At 41.6% G+C, this 23,983-nt stretch overlaps 2 protein-coding genes across 8 annotated transcripts; one reads left to right on the forward strand and one right to left on the reverse strand.

The window, feature by feature from the left end:
- Positions 1–86: 86 nt before the first annotated feature.
- On the reverse strand, positions 87–8,926 carry LOC139558738 (epsin-1-like). 7 transcript variants are annotated; one of them, XM_071374129.1, is made up of 11 exons: positions 8,493–8,801; positions 8,084–8,225; positions 7,794–7,911; positions 6,923–7,078; positions 5,298–5,426; positions 4,794–4,914; positions 4,446–4,627; positions 3,148–4,300; positions 2,811–2,951; positions 2,600–2,621; positions 2,211–2,334 (listed from the first exon to the last, which is right to left on the reverse strand). In XM_071374129.1, exons 3-10 carry the CDS (start codon positions 7,860–7,862, stop codon positions 2,611–2,613), a joined length of 1,962 nt encoding a protein of 653 aa, XP_071230230.1. In that variant the 5' UTR covers positions 7,863–7,911; positions 8,084–8,225; positions 8,493–8,801; the 3' UTR covers positions 2,211–2,334; positions 2,600–2,610. The 7 variants fall into 7 exon arrangements, with proteins under 7 accessions (XP_071230227.1, XP_071230225.1, XP_071230228.1 ...); XM_071374128.1 differs by having other exon boundaries at positions 2,799–2,951; XM_071374126.1 differs by lacking the exons at positions 2,600–2,621; positions 8,493–8,801 and adding an exon at positions 8,849–8,926 and having other exon boundaries at positions 87–2,334; positions 2,799–2,951; positions 7,794–7,895.
- An 862-nt stretch (positions 8,927–9,788) lies between these two features.
- necap1 (NECAP endocytosis associated 1) lies at positions 9,789–15,621 on the forward strand. Its single transcript, XM_071374132.1, has 8 exons — positions 9,789–10,027; positions 10,890–10,990; positions 11,146–11,250; positions 11,486–11,567; positions 11,808–11,916; positions 12,091–12,238; positions 12,462–12,555; positions 14,281–15,621. The coding sequence occupies exons 1-8, from the start codon at positions 9,933–9,935 to the stop codon at positions 14,333–14,335; spliced, it is 789 nt and encodes a 262-aa protein (XP_071230233.1). The 5' UTR covers positions 9,789–9,932; the 3' UTR covers positions 14,336–15,621.
- Positions 15,622–23,983: the final 8,362 nt, after the last annotated feature.

The following is a 23,983-nucleotide window of genomic DNA, read 5'->3' on the forward strand; positions in this document are numbered from 1 at the left end:
AATCAAAAGAAATAACAGGCATTGATTGGAGACACCTTAAAACAAGAAATGCCACCAAAAAAATAGAGAATTTGCCCATACCATAGTCAGATCTGAGATCTCAAGGCTTGAATAACTTTATTTCTCAAATGTGTACTGTCACAGTTTACACCACAGCCTTGACATAAATAAAAAAAGTATATCATATAAATTAAATTATAATAGTAGCTACGATAAAATGTATTATCGTAACAATACTAATCCTTTTGCGCTACGATTCAGATAAATCAATCTTGTGACTTCCAGTCCAATTTTCATTTCGCTTCACATTTTGTGTACTTGTGTCTTGTTGCATTTCAACTGTTTTGTTTGAGGCCAGAGAGGAAATGCAAAACACAGAATGACAAGTATCCCATAGGATTCAGAGGCCTTACGATGAAAACTCACTGGATAGAAAAACATAACAATACCGTATGCATGGGATGTTGTCTTGTCATACAAATATTTGACGAAAAGACTTAACTGACTGAGATACAGTTTAACAACATACGCTGGACGGAAAAAAAGGATATGACAAATTCAGATTTCATTTGAATACAATGTGTTTGTTCCCAAACACAAGTAAATAAGTAGACTTACGTGTATAAAATGACAAAAGAGAAATAAAGCCACTATTGGTTATTGGCTGATAATGTGGATGATTAGGTTTCTATCCAATTGGATATGACCTTTTCCAACCAAAGTCAATGTTCAACTCAAGAAACCCACAGGACAATGACAACTTTAACACTTGCTGTCAGTAATGTGAGATGAATGAATTTGAATATGGCTCTAGTTTGTTTTGAAAGTATCTGTTGGAGGCCAAGTGTTCAAGAAACAAATAATTTAATTAATAAATACAGTAAATAGGCTAATAAGTAAATGAATAAATAGATACAATTGTACTTAAAAAAAAAAATATCACAAATAAGTTACTATTGCGTTATGGTTACTTTTGCTCAAGGATCTCACCTCATCTTCACACAAAACATGCTCTCACACACACACACACACACACACACACACCCTCCTGATAGCGGCTCTACTGCCATCCTGTTATTTTTGTGTACATGTTCCATTGTAGACTACTGTAATGATTCATCAGGTCTTCTTAACCCTCCATCCACCTTTCTCAGAGCCTTATGAGTCAGGCATAGAGAAGGTGAGCATTGATAAGAACCAGTCTAATTGAAAAAGAACAAAATCACACAAGGAATAAATGGAACTAACTCCTACGGCCCCATCTCAGCTTCCCACTCTTGAAAGAACCGAAATGAACATCGAATCAACCAAAATGGAATGTTGTTCTTGGAAAAACTATTTTGAGATACTTATATTTTGTCTCGTTTCATTTCTTACATATTATTGCATACACTTAAATTGGACGTGTACATTATATTAACCATTGTAGATATTGGGGTTGAGGAAGGTGAGCTGGACAGGTTGTAGCTTTTCAAAAAAGTATAGGATTGTTGTTCCGTCTCCCATTCTGGTGTCTAAAACCATGTGTCACTGCAAAGGGACCACCCTCCCATTTGAGGAGTGGAAGCTCCACTGCAGAGTGTCCTGCCTGAGGAACCCAACCCAGACAATTGGGTTGTACCATCCCAGCTCCAAAACAGGGGCATGCCATCTGAGGTCCCATTGCAGGCATTGCCAGGCCAGGATGAGGCATTCCCAGGGAATGGGATGCTAGCTGGGATTAAAGGAGGCCCCAGCAAGGGGTCGTGGGACCCAAAGGCGGGTAACACCGTAGGACATATGGGTGGAACCAAAAAGGCTGGAGTTTGGGGAGATTGTAGTACGAGACACTCCAGCAATGGATGTGACTCTGCCCATAGGGCCAGCCATGCCTGGGCCTTGTAAAACGCCTAGGAAATTAGGAAAAGCAAAAGAAAATGGGGCAAGGGAGGAAGGAACAGATATACAGTACAGAGCATTCCAAGAGAGAGTATAGAACAGAGAGAGGAGTGAAAAGGTTACATCTCTAAAATCTATGCATCTACAACTACCGATGCTGACCCACACAACAGTTATGCACTATAGTGGGGAGGAAGGCCTAGTAAAAACACTGAATCACAAACACTGCTTTAAATGAACATAAATATACTTCTCATATTCACCCTCTGGTTCTCTCTGTCTCTCTCTCTCAGGGTCTGGTCTCTCGTTTACCCGTCCTTACTTTGTTACTTGGCGAGGGGGGGGGGGGTTGTTTGGGTTTGGGGGAAAGGACTGAGCCCACGTCCACGAGCGAAGCGCCGGCACCATGGAAGGAAGCTGGCGATTTGTTGTCTTCGTCCGCTGTGGCTCCACTGTCTGTAGAGAGAGAGGAAAATTAGGCCTGCGAAATATTACAATATTATCCCGATATTGCAATATTAGTGTATATCATGAAGATATATGACGACAAGGACGTGTTAAGTATAGTGGTGGAGGCACAGACATAGAGGGAAGACAGACGGAGCGCTAACACACAAACACATTACTGGGATCTGTTAGCGTACGCAGACGCTCTTCAGCTCAGCTTGACTGAAAAATGGAATACGGTGGTCAACAACGGGATCCAAAGAAAACATCTTACCCCAGGGCACTTCAATTGCCGACTATCCCAGAAAAAGAAAAAGGTGCCACTCAGATGTCTGCATGCAAGGGTTTATTGCCAGGACAAACAGACAGGCTTACATTGTGGCGTGTCAGACGCCTTCCTCAGAGCTTGGAGGCAACAGCCTTGAGGAAGCATACAATACTACAGTACTGTATGTACTACAGTACTGTATTACCTGTGCCATTACTTGGAGCTCCCCATGGGTCAGAGTTCATAGCGTCTGTAGTGGTGGAAGCCCCTCCATCTCCCCAGGGGTCGTCTGTGGATGCTGTGTCGGTGGGAGCTGCAGGTGCACCCCATGGGTCACTGGCGGTGGGCGGAGTCGATACTGGTGTAAAGGGGTGGGGTTAAACCGATTTAAAGGGGAACTCCAATTGAAAAATTGTTATATGGAAATTGTGCTCTACATCTTAAAATGACCGTATACACATTTTCTATCATGTATTTAACCTAAGGATTGAGACAAAAATCTGAATTAAGAGCACATGTGATGGTGTCACAAGATTATAACTATCACTGCTTACCTGTTGGTCCCCATGCGTCATCATCAGCCTTCGAGCCATCGCCAAATGGATCTGTGGTCCCCTCGTCTCCCCAGGGATCAGCCTTCTTTTCAGACAGTGGATTGGATGGAGCACCCCACGTGTCTGAAGCCTCGGTTTTTGGACTGGATGGTGCCCTAAAAGGATCAGCACCCTTCGTTGGGTCATTCAATGGGCCCCCAAAAGGATCAGAATCGTCTTTTGGTGCCCCAAAGGGATCTGAATCGTCTTTTGGCATATTGGATGGTGCTGAAAATGTATCCTCTTTTGGTGCCCCAAACAGATCAGAACCACCTTTTGGTGTATTGGATGGTCCTGAAAATGTATCCTCTTTTGGTGCCCCAAACAGATCAGAACCACCTTTTGGTGTATTGGACGGTGCCGAAAATGGATCATCTTTTGGTACCCCAAACGGATCTGAACCACCTTTTGGTGTATTGGATGGTGCTGAAAATGTATCCTCTTTTGGTGCCCCAAACAGATCAGAACCACCTTTTGGTGTATTGGATGGTGCTGAAAATGTATCCTCTTTTGGTGCCCCAAACGGATCTGAACCACCTTTTGGTGTATTGGATGGTGCTGAAAATGGATCATCTTTTGGTGCCCCAAACAGATCAGAACCACCTTTTGGTGTATTGGACGGTGCCGAAAATGGATCATCTTTTGGTGCCCCAAACGGATCCGCTTCAACTTTAGATGGTGTATTGGATGGTGCCGAAAATGGATCGGAACCATCTTTTGGAGCCGCAAAAGGATCTGAACCATCTATTGGGGCACTGGCTGGCGCCGCAAAAGGATCTGAACCATCTATTGCGGCACTGGCTGGCGCCGCAAAAGGATCTGAACCATCTATTGGGGCACTGGCTGGCGCCGCAAAAGGATCTGCTTCTTCTGTTGTAGCATTAGATGGTGCACCCCATGCATCCTCGGATGGAGCTTTGGATGTTCCACCCCATGCATCCTCGGATGGAGCTTTGGGCGCACCCCCCCAAGGATCAGGAGCGGGTGCTTTGGCTGCTGGGCCCCATGCATCCTCCTCTGATGGCTCATCTGCCCCGCCAAAGGCGTCAGCAACCGTAGGCTTGCCTGCTTTGGCGGCATCCTCCCATTCAAGCTCTTCCTTGGTCATCTTTGACTGCAATTACATAAGAGACTGGACAATCATGATGCCAAACACACATTTAATTGGTAGATGATCCAAAATGTCCTAAGTGTACAATCATTTACCTTTGAAAGTCCAAATAAAGGGAGAAATCTGACTATTAAGGTGTAATACTTACCCTTCTTTCCTCCTCTTTTTTCTGGGCCTCTAGTCTCAGTTTTTCTTGCTTCTTGGCCTCAAAGCTGGCGGCAAGATCAGCCACAGACGGGATGTTGGCTAGGGAGGGGAGACCGGTGGCTCCTGGGACATACACTGGCTTGTAGTTGGGGTCCTTGGGGTCCTTGGGGTCATCCGAGGAGGCTGTAGAAAGAGCCCGATAAGATATAGCATAACGAGATACATTATTATGGTAAAGCAGGGTTGGGGTCAATTCACTTTTGTGTCCTGTGGGGATTTTCCAAGAATGTTTTAAGGGAAATGGTCAATTGAAGTCTCTCAAATGTTGGGTGTGCTCTGTAACGCTCACCAGTGGCGTTCTTTGAGATCTTGTCTCTGGTCTTGAGTGCAAACTCTCGCTCTTCCTTTAGTTTCTCGTCGTCCTCCATAAGAACCAGTACTACCTTGGCCTTCTCCCTCACGTTCACCCCCTGTAAAGGATAGCATGAGGAGTACTGCTAGGCAGCTCTCTTTCTGAAGCATGGTGCTCCCTAAATGTAACTGTGCAGAACTGGTAAGGGGAAGCTCAAATGATCAGTGTATGCATGGGAAAGCAATGTGTTAGCTTAGATGTTAGTAGAGCCAGATACCTCAAGCCTCACTCACTTATTGGACTGGTCTCCCGGACCAGTTTAAGCCTATCCTGTTCTACAAAGCACTTTCACTGGAGTTATGCTAATAATAATTATTCATGAGTAAATTAGCTCACAGTCAATTTCTCAAGTGGGGAGTCTTCAAAAAGAGTACATTGGAGATGGAACCTGCATATCAGAGGAGTTGGTGGGACAAACATACATTTAGCAAGCTTTAGTACCTGATCTTTCCCATCCTTGTCCTGGAAACGAAACTCTGTTAGCGCTTTCACAATGTAGATGTTGTCCTGCATCGTATTCAGAACGCGGTCTGAGCCCGTCTTTAATAGGTTCTCCAGCAGAGTCAATGACTGCAGTTGGGGGATGGGAGAAAAACAAAATGGGGGATCCAGATGAGTCAATGACTGCAGTTGGAGGATGGGAGAAAAACAAACTGTGGGATCCAGATGAGCGTCCCCTGCTCCTTAAAAACACTCTGCGACTTAAATCACTGAATGGAGCGATCATCAACAGAACAATAAATACATAAAAAGTTAAGATGACACCATAGTGTGGCAAAGATGGGAGGGTTTTTATGAAATTACAAGGAGATTGTAAAAACTGAGAAAGATTACCATACATACTGTATATATTTCCCATGCCAATACAAATCCTGTGGAGGACATGTATTTGTATCTGATTTGTGGCAATAGAAACAAAACAAAGAAGAAAGTGTCAAATAATATAAAGACCATCTTTTCACAGAAAGATCAAATATATGGGCTACAGTTTTACAAAGCACTTGAAAAAACAAAAATAAAAAGGAAGGAAAGGAAGACTCAGAGTTACCTCTGCTGCAGAGGATACGTCCATTAGAGTTAACTGCACCTCAGATTGCAGCCCAAATAAATGCTTCACAGAGTTCAAGTAACAGACACATCTCAACATCGACTGTTTAGAGGAGACTGCATGAATCAGGCCTTCATAGTCCAATTGCTGAAAAGAAACCACTACTAAAGGACACCAATACGAAGAAGAGACTTGCTTGGGTCAAGAAACACCAGCAATGGACATTAGACCAGTGTTAATCTGTCCTTTGGTCTGATGAGTCCAAATTTGAGATTTTTGGTTCCAACCACCGTATCTCTGTGAAACGCAGAGTACAAGAACGGATGATCTCCACTTGTGTGGTTCCCACCGTGAAGCATGGAGGAGGAGGTGTGATGGTGTGGGGGTGCTTTGCTGGTGACACTGTCTGTGATTTATTTAGAATTCAAGGCACACTTAACCAGCATGGCTACCACAGCATTCTTCAGCGATACGCCATCCCATCTGGTTTGCGCTTAGTGGGACTATAATTAGTTTTTCATCAGGCCAATGACCCAACACACCTCCAGGCTGTGTAAAGGCTATTTGACCAAGAAGGAGAGTGATGGAGTGCTGCGTCATATGACCTGGCCTCCACAATCACCCAACCTCCACCCAGTTGAGATGGTTTGGGATGTTGGACCACAGAGTAAACGAAAAGCAGGCAACAAGTGCTCAGCATATGTGGGAACTCCTTCAAGACTGTTGGAAAAGCATTCCAGATGAAGCTGGTAGAGAGAATGCCAAGAGTGTGCAAAGCTGTCGTCAAGGCAAAGGGTGGCTACTTTGAAGAATCTCAAATATAAAATATATTTTGAATTGTTTAACACTTTTTTGGTTACTACATGATTCCATATGTGTTATTTCATAGTTTTGATGTCTTCCTTATTATTCTACAATGTAGAAAATAGTAAAAATAAGGAAAAACCCTTGAATGAGTAGGTGTGTCCAAACTTTTGACTGGTACTGTACATGCGTGATTAATTCTCTTTGGCCTCACCTTGTAGATGTGCCTCCAGTTCTTGTCGTCTTTGAGGCGTTTCCACAGCATGGTCATGATCTCATTGCAGGCCACCACATTGTAGGTGAGGTCCGAGATGTCGGCCATCTGCGAGCTAGAGGGGCCCCATGGGTCGTTGGAGGTGGCCTCCCTCACCTGACAGACATACAGCAGTGTTAATACAGATTATTGTCCAGATGGAGAACAAAGGCTCCCAAAGCATCCAGGCCTTCTGGCACCAAACTTGTACTACTGTATATAATTGTAGGGGAAATACTGGTGATAGAGTCACTGGTGTTACAGATAGGGGTAACAGATGGAGAACTGACTCATGCTCTGATACAGAGGGTGTGTCTTATATTAGAAGGATGCTGCAAAGGTACTTTGGAATGCTGACAGTGTCAACTGAACAGCATATGTGGCCAATCTTACTCTGCAAGGGCCAGTGTGGATGCAGGCTTTTGCTCCAGCCAAACAGTACTAGCTTGATTCTACTAAATGAAAGCCTTGATCCAAGACTGTGATCAGTTGAATTAGGTGTACTACTAATTGGCTGGCACAAAATAATGAACCCACAACGGCCCTTGCAAGGTAAAATTGACGCACACTGGGTACACCATCAAGAGGGGAGAAAGAGAGGGATAGTCAAGATGAAGGGAAGCATGTCGTGGCAGAGAGTGCGAGGAAGATGAGGCAAAAATCAGGAGAAAAATCTGAGAACGCAGGACAGAGAGCAAGAAAGGAGAGAACAGGAGGAGTGAGTGATGACAGAAGAGAAGGAAAAGTGAGAGTGGAGGGAAAAGGAAAGAGGGGAAAGGAGAGGGGTCAAAGACAAGATGGGGGATGGGGTAAAGTAAATCATCTCCCTTACCTTGACCTCAGCCTCAGAGAAGTTTTGAACGAGGTTCTTCAATTGTCGGCGTAGCATAGAGGACGTCATGACGCCTAATGGGGTGTCTCAAACCACAAGGACCTAGTCGGTATAAAGACTAGAAAGAGCATGTACACACGCACGCATAGTCAACGGAAGCAGACAGAGCTTTCATCCATATATTAATGAAGCTTCTGTCTCGCCTCACGTAATAAATGGCAGGTATCAACACAGGAGAAGCTGCTTGGCACTTAGCCCAACTCATGCTGCTGATAGCTACATCTCCTTACCTATTGAAATAAAACGGATAGCGGGGGATCTCAAAGACTGTCTTGCGATCTGGTCTCACTGGCTCACTGGATGCTCATTCTTTTAGTCTCTCTCTCCACGACGACATCGGGTCCCAGCACACACAGATCAGGAACAATTCTTCTAAAAGGGAGCAAAGCAATGACATAGCTAGGGCTAGTGAAGAAGCTACTTCACATTGGCATGTCATTGGGCAACAAATTGTGTGTTTTTATCATGTAAATGCCAAACAGAAAATGCCGAAAGCAGCCTAGAAACTAGACCTAGTCATGATTGCGACCAAATCAACACCATTCATGTTTGCAATAAGCTAAGCTAGCTCTGTGGCTAGCTAGCTAGCATTCTGCAATGCCAATGCTATGGCGACAAATCCAGGCTCTGCAGTGTTACCGATTAGCTATGCACCCGAGTAGGCTATTGTCGATTTAGCATGTTATTTGGCAATTTTCGTCTTGTCACGAACGCTAGTTGCGTTATATACATCCATCTACAAAATGCATCACGATTCAGCACCATGGACAGCGACCGGCGTAGATTTAAAAAAAAAAACGTCAGTGCGTCTTTATGGCTGTCGAATGTTGTTTTTAGAGCAAGCTTTAGCAAGCGAACCAGTTAGCTGTCAACGACAGTCATCTGATGACAGCTTTGGTCTACTTATATGGACAACTGACACCTTTAAAATACATACTTCCATTGAGCATACATTTATTTATATGATCCTGCGTCTATTTCAAAGGAATACGAACCTTCGAGATAATTTCAGAGATCTGAAGAAAAGAAAACTACAATTTCCGCTTCCGTCTGCAATCCGCACCTGATTAAAAGACCACTCCCCCTACTTAATAATCACGAGGATGTTAGGCTACATTGTAGTCAATCAAATTAAACAATGTAGTAACAGTGTCTTTATTGAGAGGGAAACAAACGACTCTGTTCGCTTCTTTGTTTTTCCACAAATTAACGGATTATTATTGGGAGCAGTCTTGCCTGTTTCTCATAATGTCGGCATTTTTGGGGTCTCAAATGTTTACATAAACATCTGTTTACCTTGGTTACAAATGCCATCTAGGGGTGCTTACACATCTATGCATATTGGCAGTGGTGTAAAAAACGTAAGAAAAAATACTTTAAAGTAGTACTTAAGTAGTTTTCTGGGGGTATCTGTACTTTACTTTACAATTTATATTTTTGACTACTTTTACTTCACTACATTCCTTAAGAAAATATTGTACTTTTTACTACATACATTTTCCTTGACACCAAAAAGTACTTGTTACATTTTGAATGCTTAGCTGGATAGGAAAAATGTCAAAATCATGCACTTATCAACAGAACATCCCTGGTCATCACTACTGCTTCTGATCTTGTGGACTCACTAAACACACATGCTTCATTTGTAAATTATGTCTAAATGTTGGAGTGTGACCCTGGCTATCCGTAAATAAAATAAAAACAAGAAAATGGTGCCATCTGGTTTCTAAGGAATTTGAAATGATTTATACTTTAACTTTTGATACTTAAGTGTATTTTAGCAATTACATGTGCTTTTGATACTTAAGTATATTTTACTTAGAGGGTGACTTTTACTTGTGGTGTCTACTTTTACTCAATTATGACAATTGGGTACTTTTTCCACCACTAATTATTGGAAGGGGTATCCTGCCTTATAACATTGGGGGATGTGCTCAGGGTCAATGCATCCTGGAACACAAACTCCGCTCTTGAATCCCCGTCACGTCATCGCCGTCTCGTGGCTTGTGAGTGTGTAGGCCACTCGCAAAAACCCGAAAGGACCGATAAATTCGACACACATCAATTTTTTTTACATAAATGGCGACCGAAGGCGAATATGAGTCAATCCTGTGCGTTAAACCCGACATCAATGTTTATCGCATACCACCGAGGGCTACAAATCGTGGATACAGGTAAATGCAAAGGGTTGGCCCATTTTTGGCGTGTTGGACTAAACGCGCGGTGCCGGTGGTTCTATCTGTGGTCATCGTGCTGCATTGTGTGTGTGTGCGCCTATCTCTGTCTGTTTGCTCAGAGGATGTTTACCGCTGTCGATGTGTGTCTAATATTTGTTTTGCGTAGGCCTATGAGTCATTCATTATTCTGCCCCATTGTCAATATTGATGTTACACTCGCAAAGCTGGCACTATGAGTGCGGATGATCGACAGTGAATGGCATGATATGTCTATTTGCGTGTGTTGTTTATCACCATAGTTTACACAGGAAATGTATTGGTGTAATGCATTGACAGCAAATGTTATATGAATGTATATAGGTGATAAATAGCTCTATATCCTTTGGCCAAGGCTAGCAATCATTCTACAACAGTCTTATTATGATAGTAACATTTTATTTCAGAATTGCTCAAATAATGAAACCATTGTCTATTAAGGACAGCTGAAACAAGCAGTGCCAGCTGCCAGGGAGGATAAAAAGTAGTTTCAGCAGACTACTGTTTTCAATCTGGCCTATATGTGTGTGTGGCCCAATTAACTGTAGGCTAAATGGTTTTAATTGAGATTCTCTAAGACCGTAGATGATCTGATATGCTATTAATTGGGGTTTGTGATTTTCATAATAGTCTTGCTTCAGCCTTCAGGCATTATAAGAACAAGACAATTGGGTCAATTCAGAAATATCTCCATATTACACAGTACTATTTGTTACAGAAGCTGTCTGAGAACAGTTTAAATAGGCACTGTTTACTGACATTATGATGTACTTCCTGTTTTGCTGTGTTATTGGCTACCTGGCTACCTGGGTATTAACTGTAGGGCAGCAGACTGGAAGCTGGATGTGCCCGATTGGTCAGGGCGCATGCGGATCACGGCGAAGGGCAAAGTGGCCTACATCAAACTGGAAGACAAGGTCTCAGGTGAGAGAGTCATGAAACTGTGTGTGTGCTGCACAGCTGCCCCTTTGTCCCAGCATTGCTCATCAGGCACCCTTTCGATGTAGCCAGTAAAATGAACTTCATACAGCTTATCTCTGTGGTTTATTATTATGTTGTTTTCTCCTCCCATCCTGCAGGGGAGCTGTTCGCCCAAGCCCCTGTCACAGAGTATCCCGGCATCGCCGTTGAAACCGTAAGCGACTCCAGTCGCTACTTTGTCCTGCGAATACAGGATGGCAATGGTGTGTATATGAGTGAAAGCCCCTCCCTGTGCATTCATAGCTGTCAGACTTTTACACAGGTCATATAGTGTTATGTCAGCTTCCTTTAGCAGGTTACGGTACTTTCATCAGTCAATGTCAACATCATGTCTCGGATCGCATTCGAATTTGTCAGCTCTCCTCAAATGTCAATTCGCAACACACTGTCAGCTCCATGCCTATGCACTCATACAGCTATGTCAACCTACTCTCTCAGGCCGCAGTGCGTTCATTGGTGTTGGATTCGGGGACAGAGGGGACTCTTTTGACTTCAACGTGTCTTTGCAGGACCACTTTAAGTAAGTGATGGAAGGGGTCACTCCAGGGACAGTGTGACTGTCAAGGCACTCAACCACTGGTGCTTCACCGTTTCCCACTAATAACAAACACGCCTACCGTGGTCTGTCTGCAGCATAAGCTGCCAGCCAAAACTGTCATTGAGTATACTTGTTCCAGATATTGCAGTTTCCAAAACAACTGATGTGACATTGCTTTTTCCAGTGTCAGTGCATATTAGGTTGATTTTGTGTGTGTTACAGGTGGGTGAAACAAGAGAATGAGATCAGCAAAAACCCTCAGGGGGCAGCTTCGGGACCAAAGCTGGACTTGGGATTTAAAGAAGGACAAACCATCACCCTTAATATTGGGGTAAAGACCTGGAACAATTAAACTAGATCATTCTCATAGAAATTGTATAACAAAATCATAGCTTGTGACCCTGGGGTCTGTTTGCGATTGGCCATTTAACTTTTCACCAACACCCAATATTCCTTAAGCGTTCCAATTTCAATATTTTTCTCTATCATCCTTTCTCTCTACCAGCAAGGCAAAAAAAGGGATAAGCCACGCTCACAGGGGGCAGGTGGGTCTGGTCTCCTACCGCCGCCACCAAAAGGAAAGATGGCTACTCCTCCTTCCTCTACCTTCTCCAATCACAACACAGTGCCTCAAACAGGAGGCCCAGAGATCGGTACAGCAGTTAAAACTCTCAATAAAGCCTTGATAAACTTTTCTCTATAGATAAATTAAGCTTTAATTTGGTAGCTGTGATTGTTTATTCTTTCTCTCTCAATTCAAAGGGGCTTTATTGGAATGGGAAACTTATGTTAACATTGTTTATTTCAATTGCTTTGGCAATCACAAATGAACAGTTGCCACTGAACACACAAAAGGGTCTCTTTTTCTCTCTCTAGGCTGTTTGCTAGATCTGGATAGTAGTAACTCCAACACTGTGGTCCAGTCATCCAACCCCAGCACTGATCTTTGGGGAGACTCCACTCCTGCAAGGTAACTTGTTACAACTGTCTGTGATGAGCTTATTTTAGCCCTTTTTCTTGTTATGCTATGACATACTGATATACACTACCAGTCAAAAGTTTGGACACACCTACTTATTCCAGGGTTTTCTTTATTTTTACTATTCTCTACATTGTAGAATAATAGGAAAGACAATCTATGAAATAACACATATGGAATCATGTAGTAACCAAAAAAGTGTTAAATATATCAAAATGTATTTGAGATTCTTCAAAGTAGCCAGCCTTTGCCTTGATGACAGCTTTGCATACTCTTGGCATTCTCTCAACCAGCTTCATGAGGCTGTCACCTGGAATGCATTTCAATTAACAGGTGTGCCTTGTTAATTTGTGGATTTTCTTTCCTTCTTAATGTGTTTGAGCCAATCAGTTGTGTTGTGACAAGGTAGAGGGGTATACAGAAGATAGCCATATTTGGTAACAGACCAAGTCCATATTATGGCAAGAACAGCTCAAATAAGCAAAGAGAAATGACAATCCATCATTACTTTAAGACATGAAGCTCAGTCAATCCGGAAGATGTAAAGAACTTTGAAAGTTTCTTCAAGTGCAGTCGCAAAAACCATCAAGCACCATGATGAAACTGGCTCTCATGAGGACTTCCACAGGAAAGGAAGACCCAGAGTTACCTCTGCTGCAGAGGATGAGTTCATTAGAGTTACCAGGCTCAGAAATCGTCGATTAACTACACTTCAGATTGCAGACCAAATAAATGCTTCACAGAGTTCAAGTAACAGACACATCTCAACATCAACTCTTCAGAGGAGACAGAATCAGACCTTCATGGTCGAATTGCTGCAAAGAAACCACTACTAAAGTACACCAATAAGAAGAAGAGACTTGCTTTGGCCAAGAAACACGAGCAATGGACATTAGACCGGTGAAAATCTTTTCTTTGTTCTGATGAGTCCAAATTTGAGATTTTTGGTTCCAACCTCTGTGTCTTTGTGAGCAGAGTAGGATGGATGACCTCTGCATGTGTGGTTCCCAATGTGAAGCAAGAGGTGTGATGGTGTGGGCGTGCTTTGCTGGTGACACTGTCTGTGAAATATTTAGAATTCAAGGCACACTTAACCAGCATGGCTACCACAGCATTCTGCAGCGATACGCCATCCCATCTGGCTTGCGCTTAGTGGGACTGTCATTTGTTTTTCAACAGGACATTGACCCAACACACCTCCAGGCGGTGTAAGTGCTATTTGACAAAGAGGGAGAGTGATGGAGTGCTGCATCAGATGACCTGACCTCCACAATCACCCAACCTCAACCCAATTGAGATGGTTTGGGATGAGTTGGACTGCAGAACGAAGGAAAAGCAGGCAACAAGTGCTCAGCATATGTGGAAACTCCTTCAAGACTGTTGGATAAGCATTCCAGGTGACTACCTCATGAAGCTGGTTGAGAGAATGCCAAAAGTGTGCAAAGCTGCCATCAAGTCAAAGGGTGGCTACTTTGAAGAATCTAAAATATTTTGATTTAACATTTTTTGGTTACTACATGATTCCATATCTGTTATTTCATAGTTTTGATGTCTTCACTATTATTCTACAATGTAGAAAATAGTACAAATAAAGAAAAACCCTTGAGTGAGTAGGTGTGTCCAAACTTTTGATTGGTACTGTACATGCTTGATATTCTGTAACACCGGTATTGCTATGAGTCAATCAGCCTGTAAAAATTGTATCTTTATCTTCAGTTCTCTCCCTCCAACATCGCAACAACAGCACACTCTGAATTGGAGCCAGTTTTGAGTCCACGTCACTGCATTTTGTATTTGATTCCATCGCTGAACACACCGCCTCCCTCTGTCACTACAATACAACAGAAAACTGTCCAAGAGACAAGGAACACCATGCACTTCTAGAATGTCTTTATCAAAACTATTCATGAATGTAGGCTATAATCTCCTCCCAAGGTAAAAAATAATAATGAAGAAGTCATATTTTGGATAATAATGCAAATCTATCGCACATATTCAATGTTTGGTCGTCATATGAGATTTATGGGAGGTCTTCAATACCGCCTAAGGGCTATTATGATAGGATCTTCAATTTCCTGTTATCACAAGAGTAGCAGCAAATTTACAGTACTCCTTTTTACCCAGAAACAGTGCCCTCTTGTTAATGTTTACCTAATCATCACGACATGCTTGATTTATAGAGGACAACCCATAGGGAGACATCCTTTCCCATATGGTTTTCTTCTGGTCATAATAGGGGAAAGGATTTGTAGTAATGAATTGTAATTGCTAGGACAGTAGGTCAATTCCGATTCTCCTCAGTGTGCATTTGTTCACTCCCCCCTCAAGGATTTAAAAGCATTGGATTAGTGTATGCATTGGCTGGATGGAATCTCCCATATTCCTTATGATTGCATATCAACTATAGTGGGTTTTTGGGAGAACGGGGAGAAACGGAGTAGATCTCATATTGTTGAACGTATCTGTTACCTTTGTACTGACCACCTCACACACTGGGCCTTTTTGAAGAGAGAAGAGCATGTATCTGTGTTTACTTTGTGGAGGACTTGACAGAGCACTCTACAGTCCATTTGTAGGTAGGTAGTTGTGATGTAGTGTACATTGGATGAAAAATTGGTCAAAATGCATATTTGTAATGAAAAGAATGACAAGTAAATCGGTATAAAACGAATGATGTGCGCAAAAGTGCTATTCAATGTTTCATTTGTCTGTTTATGAAATAAGTAGCCAGATCTGTGTTTGCCTACTCCTTTATCAATAGCCAATGCTGAAACCAATCTGGCAACCAGGCTGTGAAATATGATGATTGTCTAACAGTGTAATTTTGATGAATCTATGACAACTCCAGCTATTGTTGGGGAGGATGTGCTGCTGTTTATTGATGAATGCTGTTGGGAGTGAATGACTAAAGTTGCCTCATGTCAATAGTGTTTGTTTACCTTCCCCAGAACATGGTTTCGCATGGCTCTGTCACTGGATGCGTACTTATGATTTATTGCCTTGGTCATCATTACTCATCATGACATGTGAAAGTGGCAATAAAAACCTTCAAAAGGTGCCGTGTCTTTGTGCAACTTATGGATGATGCATGGTAGAAAAAATTTGACTTTCATTAAGCTTTGAGGGTAAAAAACGTTTGAAAGTTAGATTTATTATTTAGTGAGAATGTTCAACGAAGGGTGTTTTTTTGCCTTCAAGGTTTTTCTTTATTTTCTACATTGTATAATAAAGTGAAGACATCAAAACTATGAAAGAACTCAGGGAATTATGTAGGACCCAAAAAAGTGTTGAAGAATTTAAAATATTAAAATATATTTTGATTTGTTTAAAGTAGCCACCCATTGCCTTGACAGCTTTGCACACTCTTAGCATTCTCTCAACCAGCTTCATTAGGTAGTTACCTGGAATGTATTTCAATCAAAAAACTTCTACAGATGCACAATCGAGAGCATCCTGTCGGGCTGTATCACCGCCTGGTACGGCAACTGCTCCGCCCACAACCGTAAGGCTCTCCAGAGGGTAGTGAGGTCTGCAGAACGCATCACCGGGGGCAAACTACCTGCCCTCCAGGACACCTACACCACCCGATGTCACAGGAAGGCCATAAAGATCATCAAGGACAACAACCACCCAAGCCACTGCCTGTTCACCCCGCTATCATCCAGAAGGCGAGGTCAGTACAGGTGCATCAAAGCAGGGACCGAGAGACTGAAAAACAGCTTCTATCTCAAGGCCATCAGACTGTTAAACAGCCACCACTAACATTTAGCGGCCGCTGCCAACATACTGACTCAACTCCAGCCACTTTAAAAATGGGAATTGATGGAAATATGTAAAAATGTACCACTAGCCACTTTAAACAATGCCACTTAATATAATGTTTACATACCCTACATTACCCATCTCATATGTATATACTGTACTCTATATCATCTACTGCATCTTGCCATCTTTATGTAATACATGTACCACTAGCCACTTTAAACTATGCCACTTTATGTTTACATACCCTACAGTACTCATCTCATATGTATATACCGTACTCTATACCATCTACTGCATCTTGCCTATGCCGTTCTGTACCACCACTCATTCATATATCTTTATGTACATATTCTTTATCCCTTTACACTTGTGTGTGTATAAGGTAGTAGTTGTGGAATTGTTAGGTTAGATTACTTGTTGGTTATTACTGCATTGTCGGAACTAGAAGCACAAGCATTTCGCTACACTCGCATTAACATCTGCTAACCATGTGTATGTGACTAATAAAATTTGATTTGATTTGCCTTGTTAATTTGTGCAATTTCTTTCCTTCTTAATGCGTTTGAGCCAATCAGTTGTGTTGTGATAAGTTAGGGGAGGTATACAGAAGATAGCCCTATTTGGTAAAAGACCAAGTCCATATTATGGCAAAAACAGCTCAAATAAGCAAAGAGAAATGACAGTCCATTACTTTAAGACATGAAGGAAGAAACCACTACTAAAGGACACCAATAAGAAGAAGAGACTTGCTTGGGCCAAGCAACACAAGCAATGGACATTATACTGGTGGATATCTGTCCTTTGGTCTGATGAGTCCAAATTGGAGATTTTTGGTTCCAACCTCGAAGTCTTTGTGAGATGCAGAGTAGGTGAACGGATGGTCTCCGCATATGTGGTTCCCACCATGAAGCATGGAGGAGGATGTGTGGGGGCGCTTTGCTGGTGACACTGTCTGTGATTTATTTATAATTCAAGGCACACTTAACCAGCATGGCTACCACAGCATTCTGCAGCGACATGCCATCCCATCTGATTTGCACTTAATGGGACAATCAATTGTTTTTCAACAGGACAATGACCCAACACACCTCCAGGCTGTGTAAGTGCTATTTGATGAAGAGGGAGAGTGATGGAGTGCTGCATCAGATGACCTGGTCTCCACAATCACCTGACCTCAACCCAATTGAGATGGTTTGGGATGAGTTGGACCACAGAGTGAATGAAAAGCAGCCAACAAGTGCTCAGCATATGTGGGAACCTCTTCAAGACTGTTGGAAAATCATTCTAGGTGAAGCTGGTTGAGAGAATGCCAAGAGTGTGCAAAGCCATCAAGGCAAAGGGTGGCTACTTTGAATAATCTAAAATCAAAAATATATTTTGATTTGTTTAACACTTTTTTGGTTACTACATGATTCCATATGTGTTATTTCATAGTTTTGAGTTCTTCACTATTGTTCTACAATGTAGAAAATAGTACAAATAAATAAAAACCCTTGAACGAGTAGGTGTGTCCAAGCTTTTGACTGGTACTGTATGTCAAAGGTGTTAGAAAACATGGCTTCCCAAAATACATTCCAAAAATGAGGATATTAATATTTCAAGTTTTACATTTACATCCCTATATCCCCTGACAGGGAAAAAGTATGTCAAATATTTGTTGTAGCTGTCAACCTTTACCACTAGGGGGACAGCCCAACGCTGACCACCACAGAGCCACTTTGAATTGCGTTGTACATGCTCTGCTCCCAATTGTCATACTTGAGTAAAAGTAAAGATAAGTTTAATAGAAAATGACTCAAGTGAGTCACCCAGTAAAATACTACTTGAGTAAAAGTATTTGGTTTTAAATATACTTAAGTAACAAAAGTAAATGTAATTGATAAAATGTACTTAACTATCATAACTAAAAGTAAAAGTATAAATCCTTTCAAATTCCTTATATTAAGCAAACCAGACTGCACGATTTTCTTGTTTTTAATTTATTTACGGATGGCCAGGGGCACACTCCAACACTCAGACATCATTTACAAACGAAGCATTTGTGTTTAGGCAGTCTGCCAGATCAGGTAGTAGGGATGGCCAGGGATGTTCTCTTGATAAGTGTGTGAATTGGACCATTTTCTTGTCCTGCTAGTCATTCAAAATGTAACAAGTATTTTTGGGTGTCAAGGAAAATGTATGGAGTTAAAAGTAAATTATTTTCTTTAGGAATGTAGTGAAGTAAAAGTAAAAGTTGTCCAAAATAAAAATAGTAAAGTAATGTACAGATACAAAAAAAACTCCATAAGTAGTACTTTAAAGTATTTTTAGTTAAGTACTTACACCACTGTGCTTTTAACCTGCCACCCCAGCCTCAATATATCTACTCACACCTATATACTGTACACAGGACATGAATGTTAACACAGGCCCATGCCGATTCCCACGTTGAAATACCTCACATTATCTAAAGCTCGAAAGGTTGAGAAATTAAAGGCCCAGTGCAGTCAACGGGACTTTTTGGGGTTTTATGTACATACATGTACAGACAGTCCTAGCAAAATAGTTGCTTGAGAAATTGCTCTTTGCTAAGAAGATGTTTTTGTCCTTCAGACATTTGAGAAATGGACATCTATCTCAAAGAAAAGCTAAATCAACATATTTCTTGAATTGTGTATCGGAGAGTGGTGGTAATCAAGGCAACTTCTGGAAAGTGGTAAAATCCTTCAAACAAAACTCCACCCCGTCGTAATGTCGTAATGCCCAGCAGGTTTTGAAAGCCTCTGGTCCCATACTAGACAAAACGGAAATTTGTAGTGCTTTTAATAACCATTTTGCGTCAGCTAGCCGTCTGTTTGAAAAGATAATCTATGAAAATGTATCTCATTCCACTAGAGGGAGTCCTTTAGTCACATCAGAACAGATTGTAGAGAATGAGGCAGACTCACATTTATTTGACCGTTTATTTAACTAGGCAAGTCAGTTAAGAACAAATTCTTATTTACAATGACAGCCTTGGAACAGTAGGTTAACTGCCTTGTTCATGGGCAGAACAACAGATTTTTACCTTGTCAGCTCTGGGATTCAATCTAGCAACCTTTCGGTTACTGGCCCAACGCTCTAACCACTAGGCTACCTGCTGGTTACTGGCCCAACGCTCTAACCACTAGGCTACCTGCCGCCCCTCCACTCTAACCACTAGGCTACCTGCCGCCCCTCCACTCTAACCACTAGGCTAGGCTACCTGCTACCTGCTGCCCCCACATACTTCATTTTCATTTCAACCATTTGATTTCTATGGTGTAATGTTTATGCAGGAGATGATTCACTTGACCTCTCCTGACTACAGCTCTCTGCCCCACTCGTCGTTGAACCTCTAACCTGATTTTTAACTTGACAAATTACATTCTAGGTGTTATCCCTAAGATTTGGAAAGATTTGGACCAACTCCCAGCTAAGAACCTTTTTTAACTACTCAATCTATTCTACATTTCCACTAATCTGGTTTCAGACCTGGACATAGCACTGTTTCAGCCACTACGCTTGTTTCAGCTGATGGGTTAAATCGCCTAGATCATAAGAATCGTTGTGCTGCCTTATTTAGAGACCGTTCCAAGGCCTTCGACACAGTTGACCATTCCCTACTCATTCAAAAACCGTCTGAAATGGGCCTGGATAAGGAGTCTTGCAAATGGTTTGAGAACTATTTGACAAACAGGACACAATGTGTGCTTTCGGGTGGTGATAAGTCTAGTTTCCTTGATATTACGCAAGGTGTACCGCAGGGGTCGATTTTGGGACCTGTTCTCTTTACTCTTTATACAAATAATATTGGTCTATGTATTAAATCCTGTAATATGAATCTGTGTACAGTATAGATGCCATCGCACCGACTGTTGACCAACGTATGTTAGAGCTGCAATCTGATTTTGTTACCTCACAGAAAGCCCTTGTTGATTTAAAACTTTTACTTAATGCAGGCAAAACTAAATATACAGTATGTTGTTCTCTAATTCACAGGAAAATATCTCACATGGGCTACACATTCACTCATTGGATGTTTGGTTCTCTTATCGAGCGGGGTCCCGCCTATAAATATCTGGGCGTTTGGATTGATAAGATCTAATATTAAAGAAATGTATACAGATGAGCTCGTTAAAAAGCTAAGATTTAAGATGGGCTTATTTTTTTGATATTTTCGATCTTACCTCTCTATGAACAGCTGGAAGCTGTCACGGAATCCCTGCTGCGCAAAATGGATTCCCTGCTGCCGATAGAGCAGTTTAAAACTCTGGTGTTAAATGAGTTTACTGAAGCGTGCAATTATTTCAATGTATTATTATAACTTGTTGTAATAACCTGATGTATTTATAGCTGTCTGATAGTTTTTTAATAATTTTGTTGATGTAATTTTGTCAGGCACCATTGTAAATGAGACACTGGTCTCAATTGGGTTGCCCTGAATAAGTAGAAGTATATAAAAATATTTATTTTATTAACCCAATAATTATTTGATATTGAAATAAAATAGCTGAATTGGACCTTTTAATAGACCTGACACATTCGTCACAAATACCAAGTTGCCACAACAGGGTCAGGGGGACATGGGCACAGGGAACATCACGTGAAGAACACAGTGGACAGACAGATTGATAAGACTGTGACAACAAGCCAGGCAGAGGCTGGAAGTCAATGAAGAGAAGGAGTGGGGGAGAGAGAGGGGGGGAGAGAAAGAGCTGGGGGTGAGAGGGGGCTAGTGTGACTCCATGACTGGTTGCTGGTGACATGACCTGGACAGACGAGAAGGAAGAGTGAGGGAGAGGTGAGGAGCAGAGGGTCAGTGCATGATCTCTCCGCGGCTGGTCGCTTTTAGCATTGCTGACAGAGAAAACGAAGGAAGGAGATGGATGGATAGTGAGAGTCATGAGAGAGATGGAAAAAGGAGAGGAGGTAGAGTCTCAATGACTTCCACTGAGCCTCATCTATCTCTCTCTATTCCCCCATCTGTCCCCATCCGTCCCAGGATATCGTTCAACTGATCAATTGGCAACACGTGGCTCATACACATACACATAGTTCTGATGAACGGGACTTGCAACGCTATTAGTCTGTTAATGCTTTGAAGATGACGTACTGTGAAAATACCAAGAGGGTCTGGACCAAGCTCAGTGTCAAATATCCTTACATTTTTCACATTCAAGGGATAACTTAGCCAAATTGGAAATTAGCATATTTGTTTCCTTAGTCTACTGGCTGTATGTACAAGAAAAGACTGCAATCCACACTTTGGTTATGTTCAACTAGCCACTGCCACCAACTGCTAATATTAGCATTTTCTAACCAAAACCCATGGAAGTAAATGTCCCCCGTTGGTATGCTTTAAATTTCATGCACAAATCATCCAAAATAAACTTCATTTGAACTACACAATCTCTTTCAGAGATGATTTGGACATGATATTTGAAGCATGCTAACTAGGGGACATTCATTATCCTACATTAGAAAATGCTAAAATTAGTGGTTGGTGGCAGTGGATAGTTGTGGCAGACGAAGGGATGTTGCTCTCAAAACACAATTTAACATGATGTTTCCATCGACTTGGTGGTTGTCGATTCCGAAAAACTATTTTTGGGTAAATGTGCTGTATTTCGCTTTAGGTATTTGATTTAGGTGTTTTCATTATTACCATCGACTCTCATTAATTCTGAAAATATATCTGAAACATCTTTCAAACACTTCAATCCAACTCATATTATAAAAGTATACTTTTCAGGAGGACGTGACTGAATAGCATCTTTGAAAAGTCACTTTATTATGTTATGTAATGTTATTCTTTACCTTGTGATTCAAAGTATATTTGAGAGTTATGATATTTGTATACAAGCACATGAGATTCTAGTTCTGATTCCAATGCTCTCATGTCCTACATCCATCATTTTTTAAAGTTGCCTCACAAACACAGGCCTGGTCGAAGGCAGTGCGCGAGGGTTCAGGTGTCAGACCGCAGAGTGCCTGACTGCACTAGTCGTGCGCTAGGCCCATTAACAGACTTGTAGCTACTGGATGCTAATATTAACTTACCCATCAGAGACTGGCACCTTATGTAAAATTGTATGTCAACATTTAATACATTTCTATGAAACTCTAAGCCAAAATATGAGACAGATCGGTTTGAATTTAGTTGGCATGGGATGTTCTGATGTTGTGGCCACGAGAAAATACATTTTACACATACCTAAAATGCACTTTCTTGCATCTCTCTTGATCTTTCATGCCCTCACTCTCACTCTCACTCTCACTCACACACACAAACTTTGGCATACTTTTACAAGCACACACCGTTAATGACTCATATCAGGTGAAATGTCAGGAGTGAGCCGCGGTTGTAGTCATTTATTGGAGCTGTGCAGCGATCCTTCTCAGCCCCCTCCAACCCAGCCCCTCTCCTTCCCATGTGTAATACCCTAATTAAACTGTCCAGCCGTTAACGAGCCATAATTAACGAGTTTTGGCCGAGTGAGTTATAACCTGGTGTTGTTAGCCTGGCAGATGACAACTGTATTTTATCCCTCCATATACATTTACTACTGGCTAGTGCCCCTTTTCTGCCGCCATTTTCCGCCCCTGGTTTTTCTCATAAAACCAGAGTTTTTACGCTTTGATTTACGCAAAGGACAAAGGACACAAAGGACAACCCATTGTAGTGTGACCTATCTTGCATTGGGTGCTTCAACCTCAGTGTTTTACAAGGGGATCAGGAGTTGTATCACCCAGGACTCAACATGGAATCAGTTGTTTGTAAAGACCGACTGTTGGTCTTTGGGATCTAATGTAGTCTATGGGTCAAGATGACTCAAACCCAATAGATGTTGAATTCTTGTACTGTTTTTTCTAATTGGAGAAAGTGGTAAATATCGTCTTAGGTAACCATACCAAATGTAACATATCAGACTAATTTGAGTGTCCTGGATTTACATATTTGAGACCAGGTTGTAATGTAAAGTGTTAGGTATGAATGACACAACCACACGTTTTCCAGTTGCCTTGTGTTGGTTGAGTTACAGTTCCATAATGTTTTGATTTGACTGGGTTCAACATCCTGTACATGTAGATATCTTGCCACTGACCTCGCTGTCGTTTCCAAGAAGTTGCGAGTGTCAAGAGAGCAAATGTATTCAAGCTAATAAATTGACTTGCCAAACACAGTCAGGCAGAATTGACCCATGTAGGGTTGTACACAAAGACTTATTACAATAGTCCTAAAGAATAACTATTTTATTGACAGACTTATTTTACATCAGTTGCCTTGTGTGGTACATGGAGTTAGTGTGATATATGCGTTTACTGTCCATGTACACTACCGGTCAAAAGTTTTAGAATACCTACTCATTCAATGTTTTTTCTTTATTTGTACTGTTTTCTATATTGTATGAAATAACACTTATGGGAATCATGTAGTAACCAAAAAAAGTGTTAAACAAATCAAAATATATTTTATATTTGAGATTCTTCAAATACCCACCCTTTGCCTGTCACTGGATGCGTACTTATGATTTATTGCCTTGGTCGTCATTACTCATCATGACATGCGAAAGTGGCAATAAAAACCTTCAAAAGGAGTCGTGTGTCTTTGTGCATCTTATGGATGATGCATGGTAGAAAAAATGTGATGTTA

Source organism: Salvelinus alpinus, chromosome 29 (genome assembly GCF_045679555.1).
Source record: "Salvelinus alpinus chromosome 29, SLU_Salpinus.1, whole genome shotgun sequence".
Taxonomy (NCBI): Eukaryota; Metazoa; Chordata; class Actinopteri; order Salmoniformes; family Salmonidae; genus Salvelinus; species Salvelinus alpinus.

Bases quoted from the DNA above. Each gene is read 5' to 3' on its own strand.
- necap1 (XM_071374132.1), top strand. From the start codon at position 9,933: ATGGCGACCGAAGGCGAATATGAGTCAATCCTGTGCGTTAAACCCGAC. The intron at 10,028-10,889 runs GTAAATGCAAAG...TATTAACTGTAG, and splicing joins GCTACAAATCGTGGATACAG to GGCAGCAGACTGGAAGCTGG. The intron at 10,991-11,145 runs GTGAGAGAGTCA...CCCATCCTGCAG, and splicing joins ACTGGAAGACAAGGTCTCAG to GGGAGCTGTTCGCCCAAGCC.
- LOC139558738 (XM_071374126.1), bottom strand. From the start codon at position 7,862: ATGACGTCCTCTATGCTACGCCGACAATTGAAGAACCTCGTTCAAAAC. The intron at 4,915-5,297 runs GTACTAAAGCTT...TATCCTTTACAG, and splicing joins ACAAGGATGGGAAAGATCAG to GGGGTGAACGTGAGGGAGAA. The intron at 2,952-3,147 runs GTAAGCAGTGAT...CCTTTACACCAG, and splicing joins TGACGCATGGGGACCAACAG to TATCGACTCCGCCCACCGCC.